The sequence below is a fragment of the Eschrichtius robustus genome, chromosome 1, assembly GCF_028021215.1.
Source record: "Eschrichtius robustus isolate mEscRob2 chromosome 1, mEscRob2.pri, whole genome shotgun sequence".
NCBI lineage: Eukaryota > Metazoa > Chordata > Mammalia > Artiodactyla > Eschrichtiidae > Eschrichtius > Eschrichtius robustus.
Genome location: NC_090824.1, coordinates 29,254,417 through 29,277,704, shown reverse-complemented (window position 1 = coordinate 29,277,704; position 23,288 = coordinate 29,254,417). Strand labels below are relative to the sequence as shown.

At 37.8% G+C, this 23,288-nt stretch overlaps 1 protein-coding gene across 3 annotated transcripts in view; it reads left to right on the top strand.

Moving 5' to 3' along the window:
- Window positions 1-23,288, top strand: part of PSEN1 (presenilin 1) — an 87,962-nt gene that overhangs the window by 27,742 nt on the left and 36,932 nt on the right. For all 3 annotated transcript variants that reach the window (XM_068543245.1, XM_068543255.1, XM_068543235.1), the window contains 3 exons: window positions 5,978-6,234; window positions 8,594-8,735; window positions 23,155-23,222. In XM_068543245.1, coding sequence (XP_068399346.1) covers window positions 5,978-6,234; window positions 8,594-8,735; window positions 23,155-23,222 — 467 coding nt within the window. The remainder of the gene's footprint in view (window positions 1-5,977; window positions 6,235-8,593; window positions 8,736-23,154; window positions 23,223-23,288) is intronic.

The following is a 23,288-nucleotide window of genomic DNA, read 5'->3' as shown; positions in this document are numbered from 1 at the left end:
CACATTGTTAACAATGTGACCCAAGGCCTCATGTAAACAGAAACACTCTTAACAGGCAGCCTATTCCAAAGGCTTAGAGGTTATCTCCTAGGAAGCAGACCAGATCTTTCTTTGGTGTGTGCAGGGTTTGGACACCCCTGACCTGCTGAGTTAATCCTTTACAGTACCAAAGCCCTTTCACATCTTTTCATCCTTCAGGTCTCAGCTCAAATGTCACTTCCTCAGAAAGATATTCTCTGGTCACATTACTTGAAAGTAGTCCCATTCTATGTATTTATCACATCACCCTATTATAGTACTATTCCAATCTGTAATTATTTTGTTTATTATCTGTCTTCCCCTGCTTGAAATCATTTCATGAGGGCAGTCTTGTTGACTGCTATGTCCTTGTACATAGCTGGCATTCACTTTTTTAAATTAATAAGTTTTAACTAAAACAAAGTACCATAAGCCAAATAGAAAGATGACAAAGGATATGAATACTTAGTTCATTAAAAAAAAAAACAACTCATCTTTTCTAATAATAAGAGATGTAAAAGTTAAAATTACACTGAGATCCCATATTTTAATACCTATCAGACTGGTATAAATTCAGGCCTCTCATGGCTTACTATGTTGACAAGGGCTTGTTGAAACAGGCACTCTCCTGCATTGCTTAGACTTTAAACTGGTACAACCCATAAAGAGGGCTATTTGGCAATATAAATCAGGATTTCAAATGCATGTATACTTTGACCCCGTACTTTTACTTCAGGGAATTTATCCTGCAAATATGGCCCCGTACACGTGAAGTAACTTACAGGGGGCATTCATTGCAGCAGTGTTTGGAACGGCAAAAAGTTGGAAACAAGTTTAATGTCCATCATTAGGGGATTGGCCTAGTAAATTATGATATATTCATATACTGACTCTACAGCTGGCTAAAAAAAAATTTTTTTTTAGAGAATAAGGATATTCTTTACTGATGTGTAAAAAACTCTCTAAGATACATAGTTCAAAAAAGAAAGCAAAGTACAGGACAGTGCATTTATTGTGCTACCATTTGTGTGGACAAGGGGAATGAGAATATATATTTGTATTTGCTTGTATATGCATAAGGAAACTTTAAAAGGATTTGCTGAGAACAGTGACAGTGGTAACCTGGGGGATTAGGAAACTAAGTAGATAGTTAAGTGGGAGGTTTTTTACTGTATACCTTTTTATACTTCCTGGCTTTAGAACCGTATGTATGTTTTACCTGTTTAAATAAATAAATTATACTTTAAAAGACAATAATATGGTTAGTTTTAAAAATAGTATCTGAAGTATTACTATAAAGATGAAGGGGTGTGTGTGTGTGTGTGTGAGAGAGAGGGAGAGAGAGAAACAGTGCTCTCGTATCCTGTATCAGCTCCAGGGGCGGGGCAGGGTGGGGTTTGCTAATGTTCATCATAAACCGGAACATCCAGTAGAGTACCATAAACAAGCATTTTATGATTGCCGCTTTCATGCTAGGCTCACCCAGTTACAGCTCACGTAGCCTGGTAGGACAGCTGTGGTGCCATAGCAAGAACTCAGGTTTTGAAGCAAGAGACTTGGATTTGATTCCTGCCTCTGCTGTTTTCTGGCTGTGAGATTTTGGACCAGTTGCTTTAGTGTTCATCTGCCAAAACCTCCCAACATATGAAAAGAATAAATGAGATGACGTGAGAGTGCTTTGTAAATTATATAAGTACTTTATATCAATTATATAATACTAAATTATATAAATGCTTTGTAAATACTATATAAAGGGAGCTGTTATTACTTGCATTTTAGTTTATATTGAACATTAATCAGCCCATCAAGTTGGTCGTAATTGTATTGCTGAATATTAGTCACAAACATAGCATTCTTAGCGTATGACGTAGTCACCTCCTTCTAAGAAAGTAGAAGTATGAATTCCCTCAACCCTCCTGCTCCTCAGCTATCTATCACACTATGCCCCTGTTTTCCAGATCCCACCTTCCTCATAACCATTTCCTTCCTACTGAACTTTAGTGACTTGTGTTCGGCAAAAATTATCTTTCTTGGTGAGTGGTATACATATTTCTATCTTTTGTGCTTTGCAGTAGTTTCCTTTCCGCTCCTCATAGGGCTTGAGCCTTCATAAATGTTTTCTCCATGAGGTCAGACTGAGGCAGAGGACACCAGTGCCTTTGTAAGGCCAACTTTTCTCTCTCCTTCTATTCTCCACCATTTATCCCTTACCCTGTTTCATTAATTATCGTCTCTCTGTCTTGTATCATCACCCTTTTACTCTAATCCTAATTCTATACTTTGACCTGACATGTATGCTTAAGTCTCTAAAATAACTTTTTCAAATTTGAATCCCTTCTGTTGTCACTGTTTTTGTTTTTGTTTTTGTTTTGCTTCAAGGAATGATTGCCTCTAATTTCTCAGTTTCCATTCAATCCCCAGTCCATTATGATTTATGAATAACCTGCTGCTTCTCTCGTTGGTCGTCATCCCACTCTGTATTTTTCCTTCCACAGCTGTTGTAGTACATTAATGACCAACATGTCCATCTATACCTTCTCCCTGAGATTTTGTCCACTTGCTTAGCAATGGAAACTAATGACTTCCCCCAACTCTCTTCTGAGCTTGAAATTCTTATTAACTGCCTTTGGACTTTCCTGCCTGGTTGTAGTACTTCAGATTCACCTATCACCCTAACTAAAATCTCTCTCCTCTAGCCTGCTCATCTTCTTGTGTTCCCTATATCTATCAATGCCATCACCACCTTCCTAGTCCCTTATGCCTAAACCTCCAGAGTCATCCTTGACTCCTTCCTGACCATTCACATGTAATTTGCCACAAAGCCCTGTCAATTCCACTTCTGAAATATTCTTCTCATACCTCTCCTATTTTCCATCGTCACTCAGTCAAGTTTCTTAAAAATGAAACATTATCTGATGTGTCACTTCCTCAACCTTAACAATTTTTATGACTTTCTGTTTCCTACAGGACAAAGTCTGAAGTCCCTGGCATGGCAAACAAGGTTCTTTACAACCTGTTCCTAACCTTCCTTTCCTGCCACCAGCCCTGACCACCCTATCCTCCAGCCACCTCAGGAGTACTCACTGATTTTCTGCATAGGCCTGTGCCACTCTACATGATGTCTCTGCCAGGAGCCCATTCACCTTCCACTCTTGAAGCTTCTGCTCAAGAATTATATCTTTTATGTTGTGTTTCTTTTTTATTTTATTTTATTCTTAATTTTTTATTGACATGTAGTTGATTTACAATGTTGTGTTAGTTTCAGGTGTATAGCAAAGTGATTGTTATACATATATATATATTTTTTCTTTTTCAGATTATTTTCCATTGTGGTTTATTACAGGGTATTGAATATAGTTCCCTGTGCTATACAGTAGGACTTTGTTGTTTATCTGTTTTATATATAGTAGTTTGTATCTGCTAATCCCAAACTCCTAATTTATCCCTCCTCCACCCCCTTTCCCCTTTGGTAACCGTAATTTTGTTTTCTATGTCTATGGGTTTGTTTCTGTTTTGTAAATATGTTCATTTGTATCATATTTTAGGTTCCACATATAAGTGAGATCATATGATACTTGTCCTTCTCTTTCTGATTTACTTCACTTCGTATGATAATCTCTAGGTCCATCCATGTTGCTGCAAATGGCATTATTTCATTCTTCTTTATGGCTGAGTAATATTCCATTATATATATATGTGTGTGTGTGTGTGTTGCATATATATGCCACATCTTCTTTATCCATTCATTTGTTGATGGACATTTAGGTTGCATCCATATCTTGGTTATTGTAAATAGTGCTGCTGTGAACATTGGGGTACATGTATCTTTTCAAATTAGAGTTTTGTCTGGATATATGCCCAGGAGTGGGATTGCTGGATCCTTTGGCAACTCTATTTTTAGTTTTTCAAGGAACCTTCAGACTGTTTTCCATAGTGGCTGTACCAATTTACATTCCCACCATATGTTGCCTTTCTTGATCATACAAAATTAATCAGTCCTGTAGCACTTTGTTCACATCTCTAGTATAATATTTCTCCTATGTTAAAACTATCTCATGAGCTACTTAAGGACAGCACCTAGATCTTTTTAATTTCAGTATTGCCACAGCAGAATACCTGGAATATAGAATTCCGATTACTTGTGGAATGAATAAATTGAAAGTCAAAGGAAAGAGAAAGCCCACACTGAGTGTGCAGAGCTTCCATGTTGTCTTGTGAATGGCAAATTGAGAGGGTGTTAAAAACTTGATTTCTGCAGTCTGGCACACCTGGGTTCAAACCATTTCTGTAACACTTACTAGCCTTGCCTGTAAAGTGGTGATGATGAGGTGGCTGTGAGAATTAAACGTAAAACACATCTCAGGGCTTCCCTGGTCGGGGAACTAAGATCCTGCAAGCCGTGCAGTGCAGCCAAAAAAAAAAAAAAAAAAAAAGGACATATCACAATCCGTAGTACCTTGTAATAATTTTAAGCTATTATTAAGTATGTTATGTATTTTTATTGAATAATAGTATTCCTCTGTAGTGATACTTGGTTAAACTCTAGTCAAAAATGAGGTACAAGAGTGGCATGTTCTCACGTGAGCTTCCTCAGAGAACCCTGTCTTAACCAAGCTGATTTTATCTTATCAGCAACAGTGACTATCAGTCTACTTTCATCTCCTGTTTTATTTACTTCTCTGTTATTTTTCTCCTTTTGTCTTATTATTTTTATTTTGCTGTTGTTGTTAGTGCTCTTGGGATTCATTCTACCGTTTACAAAAAGTGAGTTTTAGATACAGTAATACCAAAAAGGAAACTGAACTTGAAGAATAGGAAAGGTTAAACCCAGGATAAGGATGAAGGTAACAAAGTGGTGGTTAGGTTAAGAGGAAAGTAGAATCTAAGGAAGTTCTACTTCCATTCCTTTATCCATCACATATTTATTGTTCTCTTCCTCTATACAGGGCAAGATGGGAGTGGGGTGGGGACAGGGTGGGAGGGCATCAGAATTAAGGCCTAGTTTCTCTCTGTAAAGGTTTTTTTTTAATTGAATATTTTTTTGAGATAACTGTAGATGGTAAGAAATAATACCGAGAGATCCCTTGTAAATCACTTCAAGGATTTTTAAGTCTTATTAATAATGAAGGTGAGGGACTTCCCTGGTGGTGAGGTGGTTAAGAATCTGCCTGCCAATGCAGGGGATACAGGTTTGAGCCCTGGTTCGGGAAGACCCCACATGCCGCAGAGCAACTAAGCAACTAAACCCATGCACCACAACTACTTAGCCTGCACTCCAGAGCCCGCGAGTCACCGCTGCTGAGCCCGCACGCCACAACTACTGAAACCCGCGCACCTAGAGCCCGTGCTCTGCAACAAGAGATGCCACCGCAATGAGAAGCCCGCACACCGCAACAAAGAGTAGCCCCTGCTTGCTGCAACTAGGGAAAGCCCGCACACAGCAACGAAGACCCAATGCAGCCAAAAATAAGTAAATAAATAAATATATTAAAAAAAATAATGAAGGTGAGATAGTTCCTTGTATAACTGATATGAAACCACAGGTAGAAAGCACTTCATGATTTTGAAAAAGGTGAGTGTACTCTGCTTGCAGCTGCAGCAAGTAAAGAAGGCTTCATGCAGGTGTCATTTTTAAGTCAAACCTCAAAGGATGAGTACAATTGTATTAGGTTGAGAATGGAAGGTGAGAATGAGGTAAGCCACGAGCCAGGTGAAAGGGAGGACCTGGGTTTCTTCAGTGGACAGTGGTAAATAATCTAGGCTTTTAAACTGCATACTTCTTGTAAATTGATTCTTTCTTGCCTCAGGTTTTTGGAACTCGTGTAATAATGGGCCTATTGATAATCTCGGGCCTGTTGATAATCTCGGGTCTAATCATTAAATTTTCTGTTTCTGATACAGAACACCTTGATTCTACTGGGAGTCTAATTTACTGAACAAGTCTCTCTTGTGCTTTTAGAATGACAGTAGAGAGCGGCATGAGCACGGCAGCGAGAGGCGGAGGCATGGCAACTCTGAGTCGTTATCCAATGGCCGAGCCCCCGGTAACTCGCAGCAGCAGGTGGTGGAACAAGAGGAAGAGGAAGATGAGGAGCTGACGTTGAAATATGGCGCCAAACATGTGATCATGCTCTTTGTCCCCGTGACTCTCTGTATGGTGGTGGTCGTGGCCACCATCAAATCAGTCAGCTTTTATACCCGGAAGGATGGGCAGCTGTACGTATGAGTATTGTGTATCATTATGCTCAAGGCCAGCATAGCTGTCCTTCGTAGCGTGTCATCACCACCTTGAAGGCCTCTGCACTGAAGGGACATGAAGGCTAGAGAGTCCATCCTCTCTGATGGCCAGAAGCAGATGATGCTTTAAGTAGAGAAAATGAAAGCTGCAGAATTATATTTTTTATGTGGTGTCCCTAGACAGGGTTGAATTTATTTGGAATTGAGCAGTTGAGTAGTGATTTTACCACCTCAGGGCCACTGGGCCCATTGTTCTTCTCCCTGGAATGTTCTCTTCCTTTTCTAACTTTGGTGGATTAATTCCTATCATCCTTCTCATCTTGGCTTAAATGTTGAGTCCTAAAAGATAACTTCCCTGATCCTCCTAACAGAATTAGGTCCTTCCTGGTATCCCTTCTCATAGCAACCTGTTCTTTTTTCACTTGTTACAATATGCAAGTATGTATTTATTTTCATTATTGAATGCTTGGTTTCCTTCTGTACTATGAGGCCTATGAGGGTACTTTGTTTCCAGGGTGAGGTATGTAATAAATGCTCAGCAAAAAAAACAGTTGTTCAGTGAAAGGATGAAGAAGTAATGCAGGCTGGCACTAAGTGTTTGCGGAACTGTCATGTAGATTTCTCTGATGCTGTTGGTGTCGGCCCTTTGTCTCCAAGAAAAATGCTTTGATTCAGATGTCACCTAGTTCTGTCTCTAGGACTCTTATGGGGCTCAAAAAGTTTTAAATGAATTTTGAAATTGGCAAGTGTCTGGAAAACTCTGTGGGGTTCTGAAAGCCAAGCTTTTAACCTTTTGGGAGAAAGGGTAAGACAGTGAGTGAAGGACAGGGATTGGAGACAATAACCAAAAGAGGTTGGGGAAAATTATCTCTGTAAGTTAGAGTTAGGTTTGGCTGCATATTAAAGAACAGGGGTTAGCAAGCTATGCCCCACAGGCCAGATCTGCCTGCCACCTCCTTTTGTAAATGAAGTTTTATTGGAACGCTGCCATGTCCATTCGTTTATATATTGTCTACAGCTGCTTTCATACTACAGTGGCAGAGTTGAGTGGTTGCAACTGAGACCATATGACACACAAAGCTTAAAATATTTACTCTCTAGTTTTTTACAGGAAGTTTGCTGAGCCCATTATAGAAAATCAAAACAGGGAATTCCCTGGTGGTCCAGTGGTTAGGACTCAGTGCTTTCACTGCCGGGGCCTGGCTTTGATCCCTGGTTGGGGAACTAAGATCCTGCAAGCCGTGTGGCGCGGCCAAAAGAAAGAAAATCAAAACAACTGGTTTGACTGATGCACATATTTTCTCTATCTCCCACAGAGTAGTGCAGAAGTAGTAGTTCAGATTGTGTAGTGGCTTCTCTTCATCAAGGACTGAGGCTCCTTCGTCCCTTCTTTTTTGGCTTCTACCCTCTAGGTTATTTCGGGGTCCAGTATTGGTGCTGGAGCCCCAGCCTTCATTCAGACAGCAGGAAGGAGAGGGGGAGAAAAGGACATGAGACGTGACTCTCAGCAGAACTAACTCCTCCCTTAGAAGTTCCACACAACACATCTGCCTATAACTCATTGGCCATTACTTATTCTCATGGCCACACATAACTGTAGGGGAGGCAGAAATAAAGTCTTCTACTGGAAACATTGGTACCTGGGATAAAAGTGTTTTCATGTGAATGAGAAGCAAGGGCAAGCTGGATATGTGACATTATCTCAAGACAACTTCAGTTGCAGTCACCGTACAGATGAAGGATAATTATCAGCCATTTTACCTTCCTCTGACAACCACTTGTAGCCTAGGTAGTTTATGGCAGAATCTAGTACTTTTTTTTTTTTTTTTTTAATGTTTTCGGAGCACAGTTGCTTTACAATGTTGTGTTAGTTTCTGCTGTACAGCAAAGTGAATCAGCTATACATATACATCTATCCCCTCTTTTTTGGATTTCCTTCCCATTTAGGTCACCACAGAGCACTGAGGAAAGTTCCCTGTGCTGTGTAGTAGGTTCTCATTGGTTATCAGAATCCGGTACTTTAACAAATCACTAATAAACTGTGGAGAAAGAACATTTGATGAGGTAATTATTTCGGTATAAATCATCCACTAGATGGAGCCAGTGTCTGGCTCACATAGGTCCACTTCCATATTTTAACTATCTCCTTTTATTTTGAAGGACTTATTTTAGCATATAGCTATTTTTATTAGGCTAAAAATTCTTGGTTAGATTGATGAGATGGAAAAAAGTGACTTATATCAGTTGCCTCAAGGAAACAAAACTGGTGTTGGAGAGCATGTAGTTTGGAATCTCCATTAACACGTACCTGGGGCTTTTGTGTTTTATTTTATTTTAGAATCTATACGCCATTCACAGAAGACACCGAGACTGTGGGGCAGAGAGCCCTGCACTCAATTCTGAATGCTGCTATCATGATCAGCGTCATTGTCATCATGACTATTCTCCTGGTGGTTCTATATAAATACAGGTGCTATAAGGTGAGCGTGAGACACAGAGCTTTGCTTTCCACCATCTTCTTCTCATGGTTGGGTTTTGTTGTCACCTTACTTGGTCTAGTAAAGAAAAAAGTCTTATATTCTAGAACTAAGTTAATTTTTAGTTTCCCCCCTCATTTGAGGAACATTTAAAAAATACAAAAAGGCATAAATGAAAAACAAATGTTTTCATATAACATCACACTCTAAATGGTTTTAACGTTTTGATTTGCTGTATACTTCGGACATTCCAGAAGGATATATCCTGAACCTTTGTGAATTCCCTCATTGACAGATAGCGCTGTAGCATATAATTGTCCCCATAAAATAACGTATAACTACAAAAATTCAGATTCTCAACTTGAGTACAGAACAGCAAAGCCACCTTCAGCTGCTGTTGTTAAACTCATTGGTGACTGGCCGAATTCCCAGTTCTAAATTCATAGACGTCCATTCCCTCTCTCTCTCCCGCAGGAACACAAATTCTTTGCTTGGGAAGCAAAGGCAGGGGAGGTTGTGCAGGAAAGACACAGGCCCAGCCCTCCCAGCCTCTGGTCCCCCACCTCACTCTCTACCTAAGTGACTTGCTTGTGAATTTCAGCTACCTGGCACATGTTTCAGATTCATGCCTCAGAAAAAGGACAAATTATTACAGGTCATGAACCTTTGGGCTCATTCTCAAATAAAAGAAATATTAACTTTTCAAATATTGAATTCTACTTTCTTTTTAGTATTTATTTCTGTATATTCTTTTTTTTTTTTTTTCCTTGTGGGATTTTTTTTTTTTTTTAATTCAGACAGAAAGTCACAAAAATTATACTCATCCTCATCAGTTCACTCAGTCCCATGTAATTAATTTTTTTTTCATCTTGATCTTTTTTTAGCACTTTTATGAGTTCATCAGTTTTTCATTAGAGTTCTGAAAATGCTTATTCATTCAGTTCAGCACTACAGTCAGTTACCAGAAACCTGTACTTGTCGGAGTCTTTTCCATGAATTTCTTGAAGGTGAAACCCTTTTATAGGAACATATTTGCAAAAGCATCAGAGTACACCCAGAACTGTCTGTAAATGACAAAAGACTTAAAAATGACCACAGTTAAAGATTTGATGAAAGTTCATAATAATGCAGTTGACAAGAAAATTAGTTATTTCTGAGATATACATTTTAAAGCAATAACTAGGATTATTACTTATAACATTAACTTATAACCAGAACATATAAGATTTTTAGAAATTTCATGTAATGTCTGAAACATTTATATGAACATATTTCCATACAAATACAAATATAAGAGTTTTAGAAATTTCATGTAATGTCTGAAACATTTATATTAACATATTTCCATACAACTAACCCAATGAAAGTTTAGTATTAGTTGTTTTGTTTGTTTGTTTTTTTATACTGCAGGTTCTTATTAGGCATCAATTTTATACACATCAGTGTATACATGTCAGTCCCAATCGCCCAATTCGGCACACCACCATCCCCACCCCACCGCAGTTTTCCCCCCTTGGGGTCCATATGTCCATTCTCTACATCTGTGTCTCAACTTCTGCCCTGCAAACCGGCTCATCTGTACCATTTTTCTAGGTTCCACATACATGCGTTAATATACGATATTTGTTTTTCTCTTTCTGACTTACTTCACTCTGTATGACAGTCTCTAGATCCATCCACTTCTCAACAAATGACTCAATTTCGTTCCTTTTTATGGCTGAGTAATATTCCATTGTATATATGTACCACAACTTCTTTATCCATTCGTCTGTTGATGGGCATTTAGGTTGCTTCCATGACCTGGCTATTGTAAATAGTGCTGCAATGAACATTCGGGTGCATGTGTCTTTTTGAATTACGGTTTTCTCTGGGTATATGCCCAGTAGTGGGATTGCTGGGTCATATGGTAATTCTATTTTTAGTTTTTTAAGGAACCTCCATGCTGTTCTCCATAGTGGCTGTATCAATTTACATTCCCACCAACAGTGCAAGAGGGTTCCCTTTTCTCCACACCCTCTCCAGCATTTGTTGTTTGTAGATTTTCTGATGATGCCCATTCTAACTGGTGTGAGGTGATACCTCATTGTAGTTTTGATTTGCATTTCTCTAATAATTAGTGATGTTGAGCATCTTTTCATGTGCTTCGTGGCCGTCTGTATGTCTTCTTTGCAGAAATGTCTATTTAGGTCTTCTGCCCATTTTTGGATTGGGGTGTTTGTTTCTTTAATATTGAGCTGAATGAGCTGTTTATATATTTTGGAGATTAATCCTTTGTCCGTTGATTCGTTTGCAAATATTTTCTCCCATTCTGAGGGTTGTCTTTTCGTCTTGTTTATGGTTTCCTTTGCTGTGCAAAAGCTTTGAAGTTTCATTAGGTCCCACTTGTTTTTGTTTTTATTTCCATTACTCTAGGAGGTGGATCAAAAAAGATCTTGCTGTGATTTATGTCAAAGAGTGTTCTTCCTATGTTTTCCTCTAAGAGTTTTATAGTGTCCAGTCTTACATTTAGGTCTCTAATCCATTTTGAGTTTATTTTTGTGTATGGTGTTAGGGAGTATTCTAATTTCATTCTTTTACATATAGCTGTCCAGTTATCCCAGCACCACTTATTGAAGAGACTGTCTTTTCTCCATTGTATATCTTTGCCTCCTTTGTCATAGATTAGTTGACCATAGGTGCGTGGGTTAATCTCTGGGCTTTCTATCTTGTTCCATTGATCTATGTTTCTGTTTTTGTGCCAGTACCATATTGTCTTGATTACTGTAGCTTTGTAGTAGAGTCTGAAGTCAGGGAGTCTGATTCCTCCAGCTCCATTTTTTTGCCTCAAGCCTGCTTTGGCTATTCGGGGTCTTTTGTGTCTCCATACAAATTTTAAGATGATTTGTTCTAGCTCCGTAAAAAATGCCATTGGTAATGTGATAGGGATTGCATTGAATCTGTAGATTGCTTTGGGTAGTATACTCATTTTCACAATGTTGATTCTTCCAATCCAAGAACATGGTATATCTCTCCATCTGTTGGTATCATCTTTAATTTCTTTCATCAGTGTCTTATAGTTTTCTGCATACAGGTCTTTTGTCTCCCTAGGTAGGTTTATTCCTAGGTATTTTATTCTTTTTGTTGCAATGGTAAGTGGGAGTGTTTCCACAATTTCTCTTTCAGATTTTTCATCATTAGTGTATAGGAATGCAAGAGATTTCTGTGCATTAATTTTGTATCCTGCAACTTTACCATATTCATTAATTATCTCTAGCAGTTTTCTGGTGGCAGTTTTAGGATTCTCTATGTATAGTATCATGTCGTCCGCAAACAGTGACAGTTTTACTTCTTCTTTTCCAATTTGTATTCCTTTTATTTCTTTTTCTTCTCTGATTGCCGTGGCTAGGACTTCCAGAACTATGTTGAATAATAGTGGTGAGAGTGGACATCCTTGTCTCGTTCCTGATCTTAGAGGAAATGCTTTCAGTTTTTCACCATTGAGAATGATGTTTGCTGTGGGTTTGTCATATATGGCCTTCATTATGTTGAGGTAGGTTCCCTCTATGCCCACTTTCTGGAGAGTTTTTATGATAAATGGGTGTTGAATTTTGTCAAAAGCTTTTTCTGTATCTATTGAGATGATCATATGGTTTTTCTTCTTCAATTTGTTAATATGGTGTATCACATTGATTGATTTGCGTATATTGAAGAATCCTTGCATCCCTGGGATAAATCCCACTTGATCGTGGTGTATGATCCTTTTAATGTGTTGTTGGATTCTGTTTGCTAGTATTTAGTTGAGGATTTTTGCATCTATATTCATCAGTGGTATTGGTCTGTAATTTTCTTTTTTTGTAGTGTCTTTGTCTGGTTTTGGTATCAGGGTGATGGTGGCCTCAGAGAATGAGTTTGGGAGTGTTCCTTCCTCTGCAATTTTTTGGAAGAGTTTGAGAAGGATAGGTGTTAGCTCTTCTCTAAATGTTTGATAGAATTCACCTGTGAAGCCATCTGGTGCTGGACTTTTGTTTGTTGGAAGATTTTTAATCACAGTTTCAATTTCATTCCTTGTGATTGGTCTGTTCATATTTTCTGTTTCTTCCTGGTTCAGTCTTGGAAGGTTATACCTTTCTAAAAATTTGTCCATTTCTTCCAGGTTGTCCATTTTATTGGCATAAAGTTGCTTGTAGTAGTCTCTTAGGATGCTTTGTATTTCTGCGGTGTCTGTTGTAACTTCTCCTTTTTCATTTCTGATTTTATTGATTTGAGTCCTCTCCCTCTTTTTCTTGATGAGTCTGGCTAATGGTTTATCAATTTTGTTTATCTTCTCAAAGAACCAGCTTTTAGTTTTATTGATCTTTGCTATTGTTTTCTTTGTTTCTATTTCATTTATTTCCGCTCTGATCTTTATGATTTCTTTCCTTTTGCTAACTTTGGGTTTTGTTTGTTTTTCTTTCTCTAGTTTCTTTAGGTGTAGGGTTAGATTGTTTACTTGAGATTTTTCTTGTTTCTTTAGGTAGGCTTGTATAGCTATAAACTTCCCTCTTAGAACTGCTTTTGCTGCATCCCATAGGTTTTGGGTCGTCGTGTTTTCCTTGTCATTTGTCTCTAGGTATTTTTTGATTTCCTCTTTGATTTCTTCAGTGATCTCTTGGTTATTTAGTAATGTATTGTTTAGCCTCCATGTATTTGTCTTTTTTTACGTTTTTTGCCCTGTAATTCATTTCTAATCTCATAGCGTTGTGGTCAGAAAAGATGCTTGATATGATTTCAATTTTCTTAAATTTACTGAGGCTTGATTTGTGACCCAAGATGTGATCTATCCTGGAGAATGTTCCGTGCGCACTTGAGAAGAACGTGTAATCTGCTGTTTTTGGATGGAATGTCCTATATATATCAATTAAATCTATCTGGTCTATTGTGTCATTTAAAGCTTCTGTTTCCTTATTTATTTTCATTTTGGATGATCTGTCCATTGGTGTAAGTGAGGTGTTAAAGTCCCCCACTATTATTGTGTTCCTGTCGATTTCCTCTTTTATAGCTGTTAGCAGTTGCCTTATGTATTGAGGTGCTCTTATGTTGGGTGCATATATATTTATAATTGTTATATCTTCTTCTTGGATTGATCCCTTGATTATTATGTAGTGTCCTTCCTTGTCTCTTGTAACATTCTTTATTTTAAAGTCTATTTTATCTGATATGAGTATAGCTACTTCAGCTTTCTTTTGATTTCCATTTGCATGGAATATCTTTTTCCATCCCCTGACTTTCAGCCTGTATGTGTCCCTAGGTCTAAAGTGGGTCTCTTGTAGACAGCATATATATGGGTCTTGTTTTTGTATCCATTCAGCCAGTCTATGTCTTTTGGTTGGGGCATTTAATCCATTCACGTTTAAGGTAATTATCGATATATATGTTCCTATGACCATTTTCTTAATTGTTTTGGGTTTGTTTTTGTAGGTCCTTTTCTTCTCTTGAGTTTCCCACTTAGAGAAGTTCCTTTAGCATTTGTTGTAGAGCTGGTTTGGTGGTGCTGAATTCTCTCAGCTTTTCCTTGTCTGTAAAGCTTTTGATTTCTCCATCAAATCTAAATGAGATCCTTGCCGGGTAGAGTAATCTTGGTTGTAGGTTCTTCCCTTTCATCACTTTAAGTATATCATGCCACTCCCTTCTGGCTTGTAGAGTTTCTGCTGAGAAATCAGCTGTTAACCTTATGGGAGTTCCCTTGTATGTTATTTGTCGTTTTTCCCTTGCTGCTTTCAATAATTTTTCTTTGTCTTTAATTTTTGCCACTTTGATTACTATGTGTCTTGGTGTGTTTCTCCTTGGGTTTATCCTGTATGGGACTCTCTGCGCTTCCTGGACTTGGGTGGCTATTTCCTTTCCCATGTTAGGGAAGTTTTCGTCTATAATCTCTTCAAATATTTTCTCTGGTCCTTTCTCTCTCTCTTCACCTTCTGGGACCCCTATCATGCGAATGTTGTTGTGTTTCATGTTGTCCCAGAGGTCTCTTAGGCTGTCTTCATTTCTTTTCATTCTTTTTTCTTTAGTTTGTTCCACAGCAGTGAATTCCACCATTCTGTCTTCCAGGTCACTTATCCGTTCTTCTGCCTCAGTTATTCTGCTATTGATTCCTTCTAGTGTAGTTTTCATTTCAGTTATTGTATTGGTCATCTCTGTTTGTTTGTTCTTTAATTCTTCCAGGTCTTTGTTAATCATTTCTTGCATCTTCTCAATCTTTGCCTCCATTCTTATTCCGAGGTCCTGGATCATCTTCACTATCATTATTCTGAATTCTTTTTCTGGAAGGTTGCCTATCTCCACTTCATTTAGTTGTTTTTCTGGGGTTTTTTCTTGTTCCTTCATCTGGTACATAGCCCTCTGCCTTTTCATCTTGTCTATCTTTCTGTAACTGTGGTTTTTGGTCCACAGGCTGCAAGATTGTAGTTTTTCTTGCTTCTGCTGTCTGCCCTCTGGTGGTTGAGGCTATCTAAGAGGCTTGATGGGAGGCTCTGGTGGTGGGTAGAGCTGACTGTTGCTGTGGCGATCAGAGCTCAGTAAAACTTTAATCCACTTGACTGTTGATGGGTGGGGCTGGGTTCCCTCCCTGTTGGTTGTTTTGCCTGAGGCAACCCAACACTGGAGCCTACCTGGGCTCTTTGGTGGGGTTAATGGCAGACTCTGGGAGGGCTCACGCCAAGGAGCACTTCCCAGAACCTCCGCTGCCAGTGTCCTTGTCCCCACGGTGAAACAGAGCCACCCCTCGCCTCTGCAGGAGACCCACCAACACCAGCAGGTAGGTCTGGTTCAGTCTCCCCCAGGGTCACAGCTCCTTCCCCTGGGTCCCGATGTGCACACTACTTTGTGTGTGCCCTCCAAGAGTGGGGTCTCTGTTTCCCCCAGTCCTGTCAAAGTTCTGCAATCAATTCCCACTAGGCTTCAAAGTCTGATTCTCTATGAATTCCTCCTCCCGTTGCCGGACCCCCAGGTTGGGAAGCCTGACGTGGGGCTCAGAACCTTCACTCCAGTGGGTGGACTTCTGTGGTATAAGTGTTCGCCAGTCTGTGAGTCACCCACCCAGCAGTTATGGGATTTGATTTTACTCTGATTGCGCCCCTCCTACCGTCTCACTGTGGCTTCTCCTCTGTCCTTGGACGTGGGGTGTCCTCCTTGGTGAAGTCCAGGGTCTTCCTGTCAATGATTGTCCAGCAGCCAGTTGTGATTCTGGTGCTCTCGCAAGAGGGAGTCTACTTCTGTATATTCTTTAACATGGTTAAAATCAAATGCATAATCAGTATGTGTCCTTTTTTAACTTTTACTTTGGCATAAGCATTTTTCCATATTATAAATTCTTAGCAAATATGTCTAATGGTTACATAATATTTGACTCAATGAGTGTATTGTAATTCACTTCCCCTAATTTGGACATTTAAGTTGTTTCCAGATTTTCGCTCTTCTAAAAAACAATGAATGTCTTTATGCATAGAACTTTTCAGTTTTTCAAATTATTTCCTTAGGGTAAAATCCTAGGCACAGAATTTCTGGAGCAAATTATCTACATATTTTTAACTGTCTTGCTATGCAGAATTTTGTTTTCAAGATGATAGTATCAATTTGTACTTAACACTGGTAGTGAAAAAGGCTGTCTTACCCCACCTTCACCAGCGCTGAATTTTTTTTTAAAAAAATCTGTGCTAACCCTCATAGGCAAAGCAAAAATGTCTTAATTTGCATTTAGTTGATTATTAATAAGATGGAATACCTTTTCAGTGTTCACAAACTCTAAAATTATACAGAGTTTAACCTTGTTTGTTGAGTGGGTGGAAGTATTAACCCAAGTGATGACCATTTGCAGTCTGACATCAGAATCTAGAGATTGAAGACAAAAGATGTGTGTGATGGCGACAGGTAGTCATCAACACTCAGGGAGCCAAAGAGCAAATGATGTCGTGTTGAGAAGCATACTCCTCCCCCTGCTTAAATATGCTCATGTCTCAATTACTGCATCTTTTTTTGTCCACTATATATATTTGTTTACATATAAGTGTTTACCTGCCAGTTCCATTTCTCTGCTTTATTGGACTTTCTTTGTGACTTGTATCTGGATTATATGCTACTTTTGTTCCTCACATGTTATTGGGAGTCACCTGGGGTTTTGCATTCTTCTTTGGTGTCAGGAGACCTCTTTCTGCTTTGCTAGCAGGAACTTAGAGGGCTTCTCCTGGAGCTCACAGTCTTGCTAATGTCCACTTGGGTTGTGTTGAGTTCAGGTGGAGGAGGGTAGTACTGGAGGGAAAAAGTGGTAAACTCATTGCTGGCTTCCTGGTACTTCTGACTCCCCAGCCTACTGGCAGCTGCACGCATTCGATCCAGGTGTTGTAGCTGTATTCGGTAGGTAGAACTAGAACTTATCCTGATGTATTTTTGGTCAGTTTTGTGCATATTTTAGTTAATGCTTCATATTAGACAATCTAAAAGGTTTATACTTAGCTGGATTTCCACGTTCACCCATTCATTTTTGTGTTGTTTTCTTTTGCTTTTTAATATTCAAGTCTTAGCAAACACAGCCAATTCTATAGAAACAAGTTGTTAATTTTGACTCCTAGTATAAAAATAAAAGGAGCTTTTGAGTCAGAAATTCAGAAACTTGCCAGGACCTGTTTGGAAATAAGCCCTGAGGATTTGTGTGTCACTGGTTGATTGTGCAATGTCTCTGAGAAGCACAAGAAGCTAAAAGACCAAACAAACCTTAAAAAGGAAGAAATGGAAAAGGCAGTTAATTATTATATATCATTTGTTATAGATGAAACTGTATAGCTTACTAAAGTCACATGATTTCTGGCCTAGATAGTTCAGTGTTTAGAGGAGATCCTTGCTGTTCTGTACTGAAGCAGGGGCTCTTTTCTTTCAGAGCCTTTAGCACAGGAAAGCTGAACTAGGGATTGTAGCAAGATGAGAAAGGCCTGTTTTACCACCTGATGTTCTAGAAAAAGGGAAGGTGTTATTTAGTCATCAGAAGAGGCTTTGAATTTAGGTAATAATTCAGAAAATCGTAACATCAGTGATGAACCTAAATAAGAAGACCATTTATAACCATTATTACAGGCAGAGGGCTAATATTTTTACCATATGAAGAGCAGTTACAAATAGCTAAAATTATGAACATCCTAATAAGAAATTTTAAAAATCCAAGCAGAGAAATTATGAAGGAAATATAGATGGCCAGGAGAGGGAGAGTAAGAGAGAGGGAGAGAGAGGTGTATGCGTATTTCCTCACTAGCAAAAAATATATATATTAAAATAACAAATTAACATATTTAACTTACTGACTTGGTGAAGGTTAATCAGGCCTTATTTGCGGAGTCACTAAGCCAGTATGTATCAATAGTCAGTAATTAGAAAATGTCTGTACACTTTGGTTCTGTATTTTGCTTTCATGATTTATCCCAAAGACTTTAAAATGCTGGAAAATATTTGCATACTAGATATTACTCCTAGCATAAAATATAATTGGAAAAAGAAGGAAAACCCCACAAATTCCATGCATAAGGGAAAAGTTAAATTGTGGGTTCATGCGTGTAAGTAGACTATTATTTAGTCATTTAAAAATCATATTTAAAAAAAAATTTGGTGGGATGAGAATTTGTCTTTAATAAAAAATTAATTTAAAAAGCAGAATGTAAAATTTTCTATTACCTGATTCTAATTTTTTTAAAAGGTCTTTACATATGCAGACAGAAAACATGTCTGAAAGGAAATGTTAATGTCAACTTTGGTTCTCATTGGTCAATGGGAATTGTTTTTTCTTTTAGTGTTTCTATATTTTCTATATGTTATAAGCATATGTTACTTTGTATTCAGAAAAATGCTGTTTTTTTTAAATAAAAAACATTCCCATGTTCCCTTGCCCCTTCCCCCATAAAACAAGGTAAAAAGCATTTCTTAAGAAAGTGGAGGATTTCTGGTACATAATATTTACTCTAGCCCTTAATTTGGAGCTCAGTATGGAATACCAGTGTACATCTCCCACTCTTTAAAGTTTTTCTGTTTTGTAATATTTTATATACTTTTTAGTTTTATAACTTGGATTATTTCTAAAGCTAAGACTTGTGATGGGCTGGGATGCAGGTGGGAAGATTCATTTCTGCTTATTATTTTTTTTTTTTGCAGATGAACTAGAGTAAGGACTCCCTTTAGAATATTTTGCTAAAGTTGAAGTACTTAGAGGGAAACGTACAGGTGTCTTCAGTTTACTTTGATATGGATTAAAATGGGCTAATGGGTGGAGAGATGGATAGATGTGTTGCAAAGCAAGTACAGCAAAATGTGAATGGTAGAATTTTGGTGGTATCTGGGCAGTGGTTCGCTGTGTGTTTGAAAATTTTTAGAATAAAATGTTAGGGGAGGGCTTCCCTGGTGGCGCAGTGGTTAAGGATCCGCCTGCCAATGCAGGGGACACGGGTTCGAGCCCGTGGACCATGATACTGGTCCAGGAAGATCCCACATGCCCCGGAGCAACTAAGCCCGTGCGCCACAACTACTGAGCCTGTGCTCTAGAGCCCGCGAGCCACAACTACTGAAGCCCGTGTGCCACCGCTACTGAAGCCCTCGCACCTAGAGCCTGTGCTCTGCAACAAGAGAAGCCACCACAATGAGAAGCCTGCGCCCCGCAACAAAGAGTAGCCCCCGCTCACTGCAAATAGAGAAAGCCCACGTGCAACAGCGAAGACCCAATGCAGCCAAAAATTAAATAAATGAATAAATTAATTAATTTTTAAAAATGTTAGGGGAGGTTTTTATGGAGGAACACCAGATATTAAATTTGTTGTATTCGGATAGTCAATTTAGAATATTTAAATGTCAAAGGAATACCAACTTTAGTGGTGTAAAGCCACTCTTTTGCCCTTTTCCCAAATTGTAACATTTTATAAAATTGTTTTAAAGAAAGAGATTTTTTAAGAAATCTTTTCTTCAAAAGAATTAACAATCGCAGATCACCTTGAGTGATGAAAATGGAACCGCAAGACAAAATTAACATAGATTCTAATGTTAACATTAGTAACAACTAGATTTTGATAGCTTAGAGTGGGATAATTGGAACAACTGGATCTGGGAGGTGGGTGTGGGAGATTTTTTTAAAAAAGAAGACAAAATAATATTCTTGATTTGGAGCTTTTCTTCTTTTTCTTTAAGGTTTGATTTCGTGTTTTCTGATTAAGAGATATGTTTGGGAAAGTTGTTGATTAAGTAGCTCCTTCTGTCATTAAACAGTAAAGTTCATTGAAAGCATAAAGCATATTTTGGCTGTATCTACCTCAAAATAATTTCACTTTTGGTTAAAAATTACCTGACAATTTATCATGCTTCTCCATTCTATTTTTTAAAACCCCAGACTCTTTGGGTTGTATAGTATTTTCCCCAACATACTCATTACATAAAATTACCATAAAATTTTTTTATCTTGTGTAATAGATTATAAAAATCAAGTTCTGGGGACTTCCCTGGCGGCCTAGTGGTTAAGACTCCACGCTTCCACTGCAGGGGGCACGGGTTCGACCCCTTGTTGGGGAACTCAGATCCCGCATGCCACATGGCGTGGCCAAAAAAATTAATTATTTAATTAATTAAAAATCAGGTTCTGATTCTATCTCTCATATTAATAAGCTGTACATGAGTAATAATGACTAATATTTATATAGTTCTATATGAATTCTGCATAATATTAATGGACTGACATGTAAGTATTAACTTATTAATGAACCAAGTAAAATAAACATAGCATAGCAATACTTATTGAAACCTCAGATTCAATAATACTTATTGAAACCTCAGAATATTCTTTTGTCAAATAGTTATGTAATTTAGAAGACCTATTTTCTCTGTACAGTTAAAGTATGTGTATATAGGTCACTTAAGTGAATATCTGATTTTCAATTTTATTGAATTTGATTTATCAATTATTTTATTTTATCAATTATTATCAATTATTTATCAATTAATTTATTGTTTATGTAAGAAATACATCAAAATTCCTCCATTGAAAATATTGCTGCTTTAAAGTTTAAATGTTAACTGTTGACTCTGTTGATAATTTTTTTAATTGAAGTATGGTTAATTTACAGTATTATATTAGTTTCAGGTATACAGAATAGTGATTCGTTATTTTTACAGATTATACTCCATTAAAAGTTATTACAAGATAATGGCTATAATTCCATGTGCTATAAAATATATTCTTGTTGCTTATCTATTTTATACATAGTGGTTTGTACCTCCTAATCCCATACCCCTAATTTGTGTTTGCTTTTGTTTTTTTATTTTTATTGGAGTATAGTTGATTTACAATGTTGTGTTGGTTTCAGGAGTACAGCAAAGTGAATCAGTTATATGTCTATATATATCCACTCTTTTTTTTTTTCAGATTCTTTCCCATATAGGCCATTACAGAGTATTGAGTAGAGTCCCCTGTGCTATACAGCAGGTTCTTATTAGTTATCTGTCTTATATATAGTAGTGTGTATATGTCCATTCCAATCTCCCAGTTTATCCCTCCCCACCCTTATCCCCTGGTAACCATAAGTTTGTTTTCTACATCTATGAGTCTACTTCTGTTTTGTAAATAAGCTCATTTGTACTCTTTTTTTTAGATTCCACATGTAAGCAATATCATATGATATTTGTCTTTGTGTCTGACTTCACTCAGTATGACAATCTCTAGGTCCATCCATGTTGCTGCAAGTGGCATTATTTTGTTCTTTTTTATGGCTGATTAATATTCCATTGTATATATGTACCACATCTTCTTTATCCATTCGTCTGTTGATGGACATTTAGGTTGCTTCCATGTCCTGGCTATTGTAAATAGTGCTGCAATGAACATTGGCATACCTCTAATTTGTACCCCTCACTTCCCATTCCCCTTTGGTAACCACTAGTCTGTTTTCTATATCTGTGCATCTGTTTCTGTTTTACATGTACATTTATTTGTATTACTTTTTAGATTCCACATATAAGTGGTATCATACAGTATTTGTCTTTCTCTGTCTGACTTATTTCACTAAGCTTAATACTCTCTAGGTCCATCCGCATTGCTGCAAATGGAAGAATTTTATTCTTTTTTAAGGCTGAATAATATTCCTGTGTGTGTGTGTGTGTGTGTGTGTATGTTTGTGTGTGTGTACACATCTTACTTATCCGTTCGTTCTTCTGTTGATGGACAGTTGGGTTGCTTCCATATCTTGCCTGTTGTAAATAGTGCTTCTATGAACATAGTGGTGCATGTATCTTTTCAAATTAGTGTTTTTGTTTTTCCTGGATACATACCCAGGAGTGGAATTGCTGGATCATATGGTAGTTTTATTTTTAGTTTTTTGAGGAACCTCCATACTGGTTTCCACAGTGGCTGCACAAATTTACATTCTCACCAACAGGGTACAAAACTTCCCTTTTCTCCACATCCTCGCCAACACTTGTTATTTGTGGTCATTTTGATGATAGCTATTCTGACAAGTATGAGGTGATAACTCGTTGTTTTGATTTGCATTTCTCTAATAATTAACAGTATTGAGCATCTTTTCATGTGCTTGTTGGCCATCTGTATGTATTCTTTGGAAAAATGTCTCTTTAGGTCTTCTGCCCATTTTTTGATTGGGTTGTTTGTTTTTTGACATTGAGTTGTTTGGTTTGTTCATATATTTTGGATATTAACCCCTTGTCAGTCATATCATTTGCAAATATTTTCTCCCATTCCGTAGGTTGTCTTTGTTTTTGGTTTTTTTTTTTAACACAATAACCCTTAAAATTTTATTTATTTATTTATTTATTTATTTTGGCTGCGTTGGGTCTTCATTGCTGCTTGCGGGCTTTCTCTAGTTGTGGTGAGTGGGGGCTACTCTTCATTGCTCTGCGCCGGTATCTTATTGTGGTGGCTTCTCTTGTTGCAGACCATGAGTTCGAGGTGTGTGGGCTTTGGTAGTTGTGGCACGTGGGCTCAGTAGTTGTGACTCACGGGCCCTAGAGCGCAGGCTCAGTAGTTGTGGTACAGGGGCTTAGTTGCTCCGTGGCATGTGGGATCTTCCCGGACCAGGGCTCGAACCTGTGTCCCCTGCATTGGTAGGCAGATTCTTAACCACTGCGCCACCAGGGAAGTTCCATAGGTTGTCTTCGATAATGTGTTTTTTTTAATGTATTCTTTTCTTTTAAAAATTTTACGTATTTTTAAAGGAACGAAGGTCTACATGTATTTTGGTGAAATTTCTATTTATATTATGAGTAGTTCAGCACCAAAGAGTTCTGTTATAGGTATTCACCGATCCCAAAGCTGCTTGTATTTTGCCATTTGAAAATCATAACACATACAGAAGTAATATACAATTTTTGAAGTAAGAAATTTGGATTTTTTTTTAGGGTTATGGGATCTGTTAATTATACTGAAACTCTTTTCTAGGTCATCCATGCCTGGCTTATTATTTCATCCCTATTGTTGCTGTTCTTTTTCTCATTCATTTACTTGGGGTAAGTAGTGAAATATTTGGTCTGTTTTTCACAAATTAACTTTATTTGGGCTCTATAACTGGCATG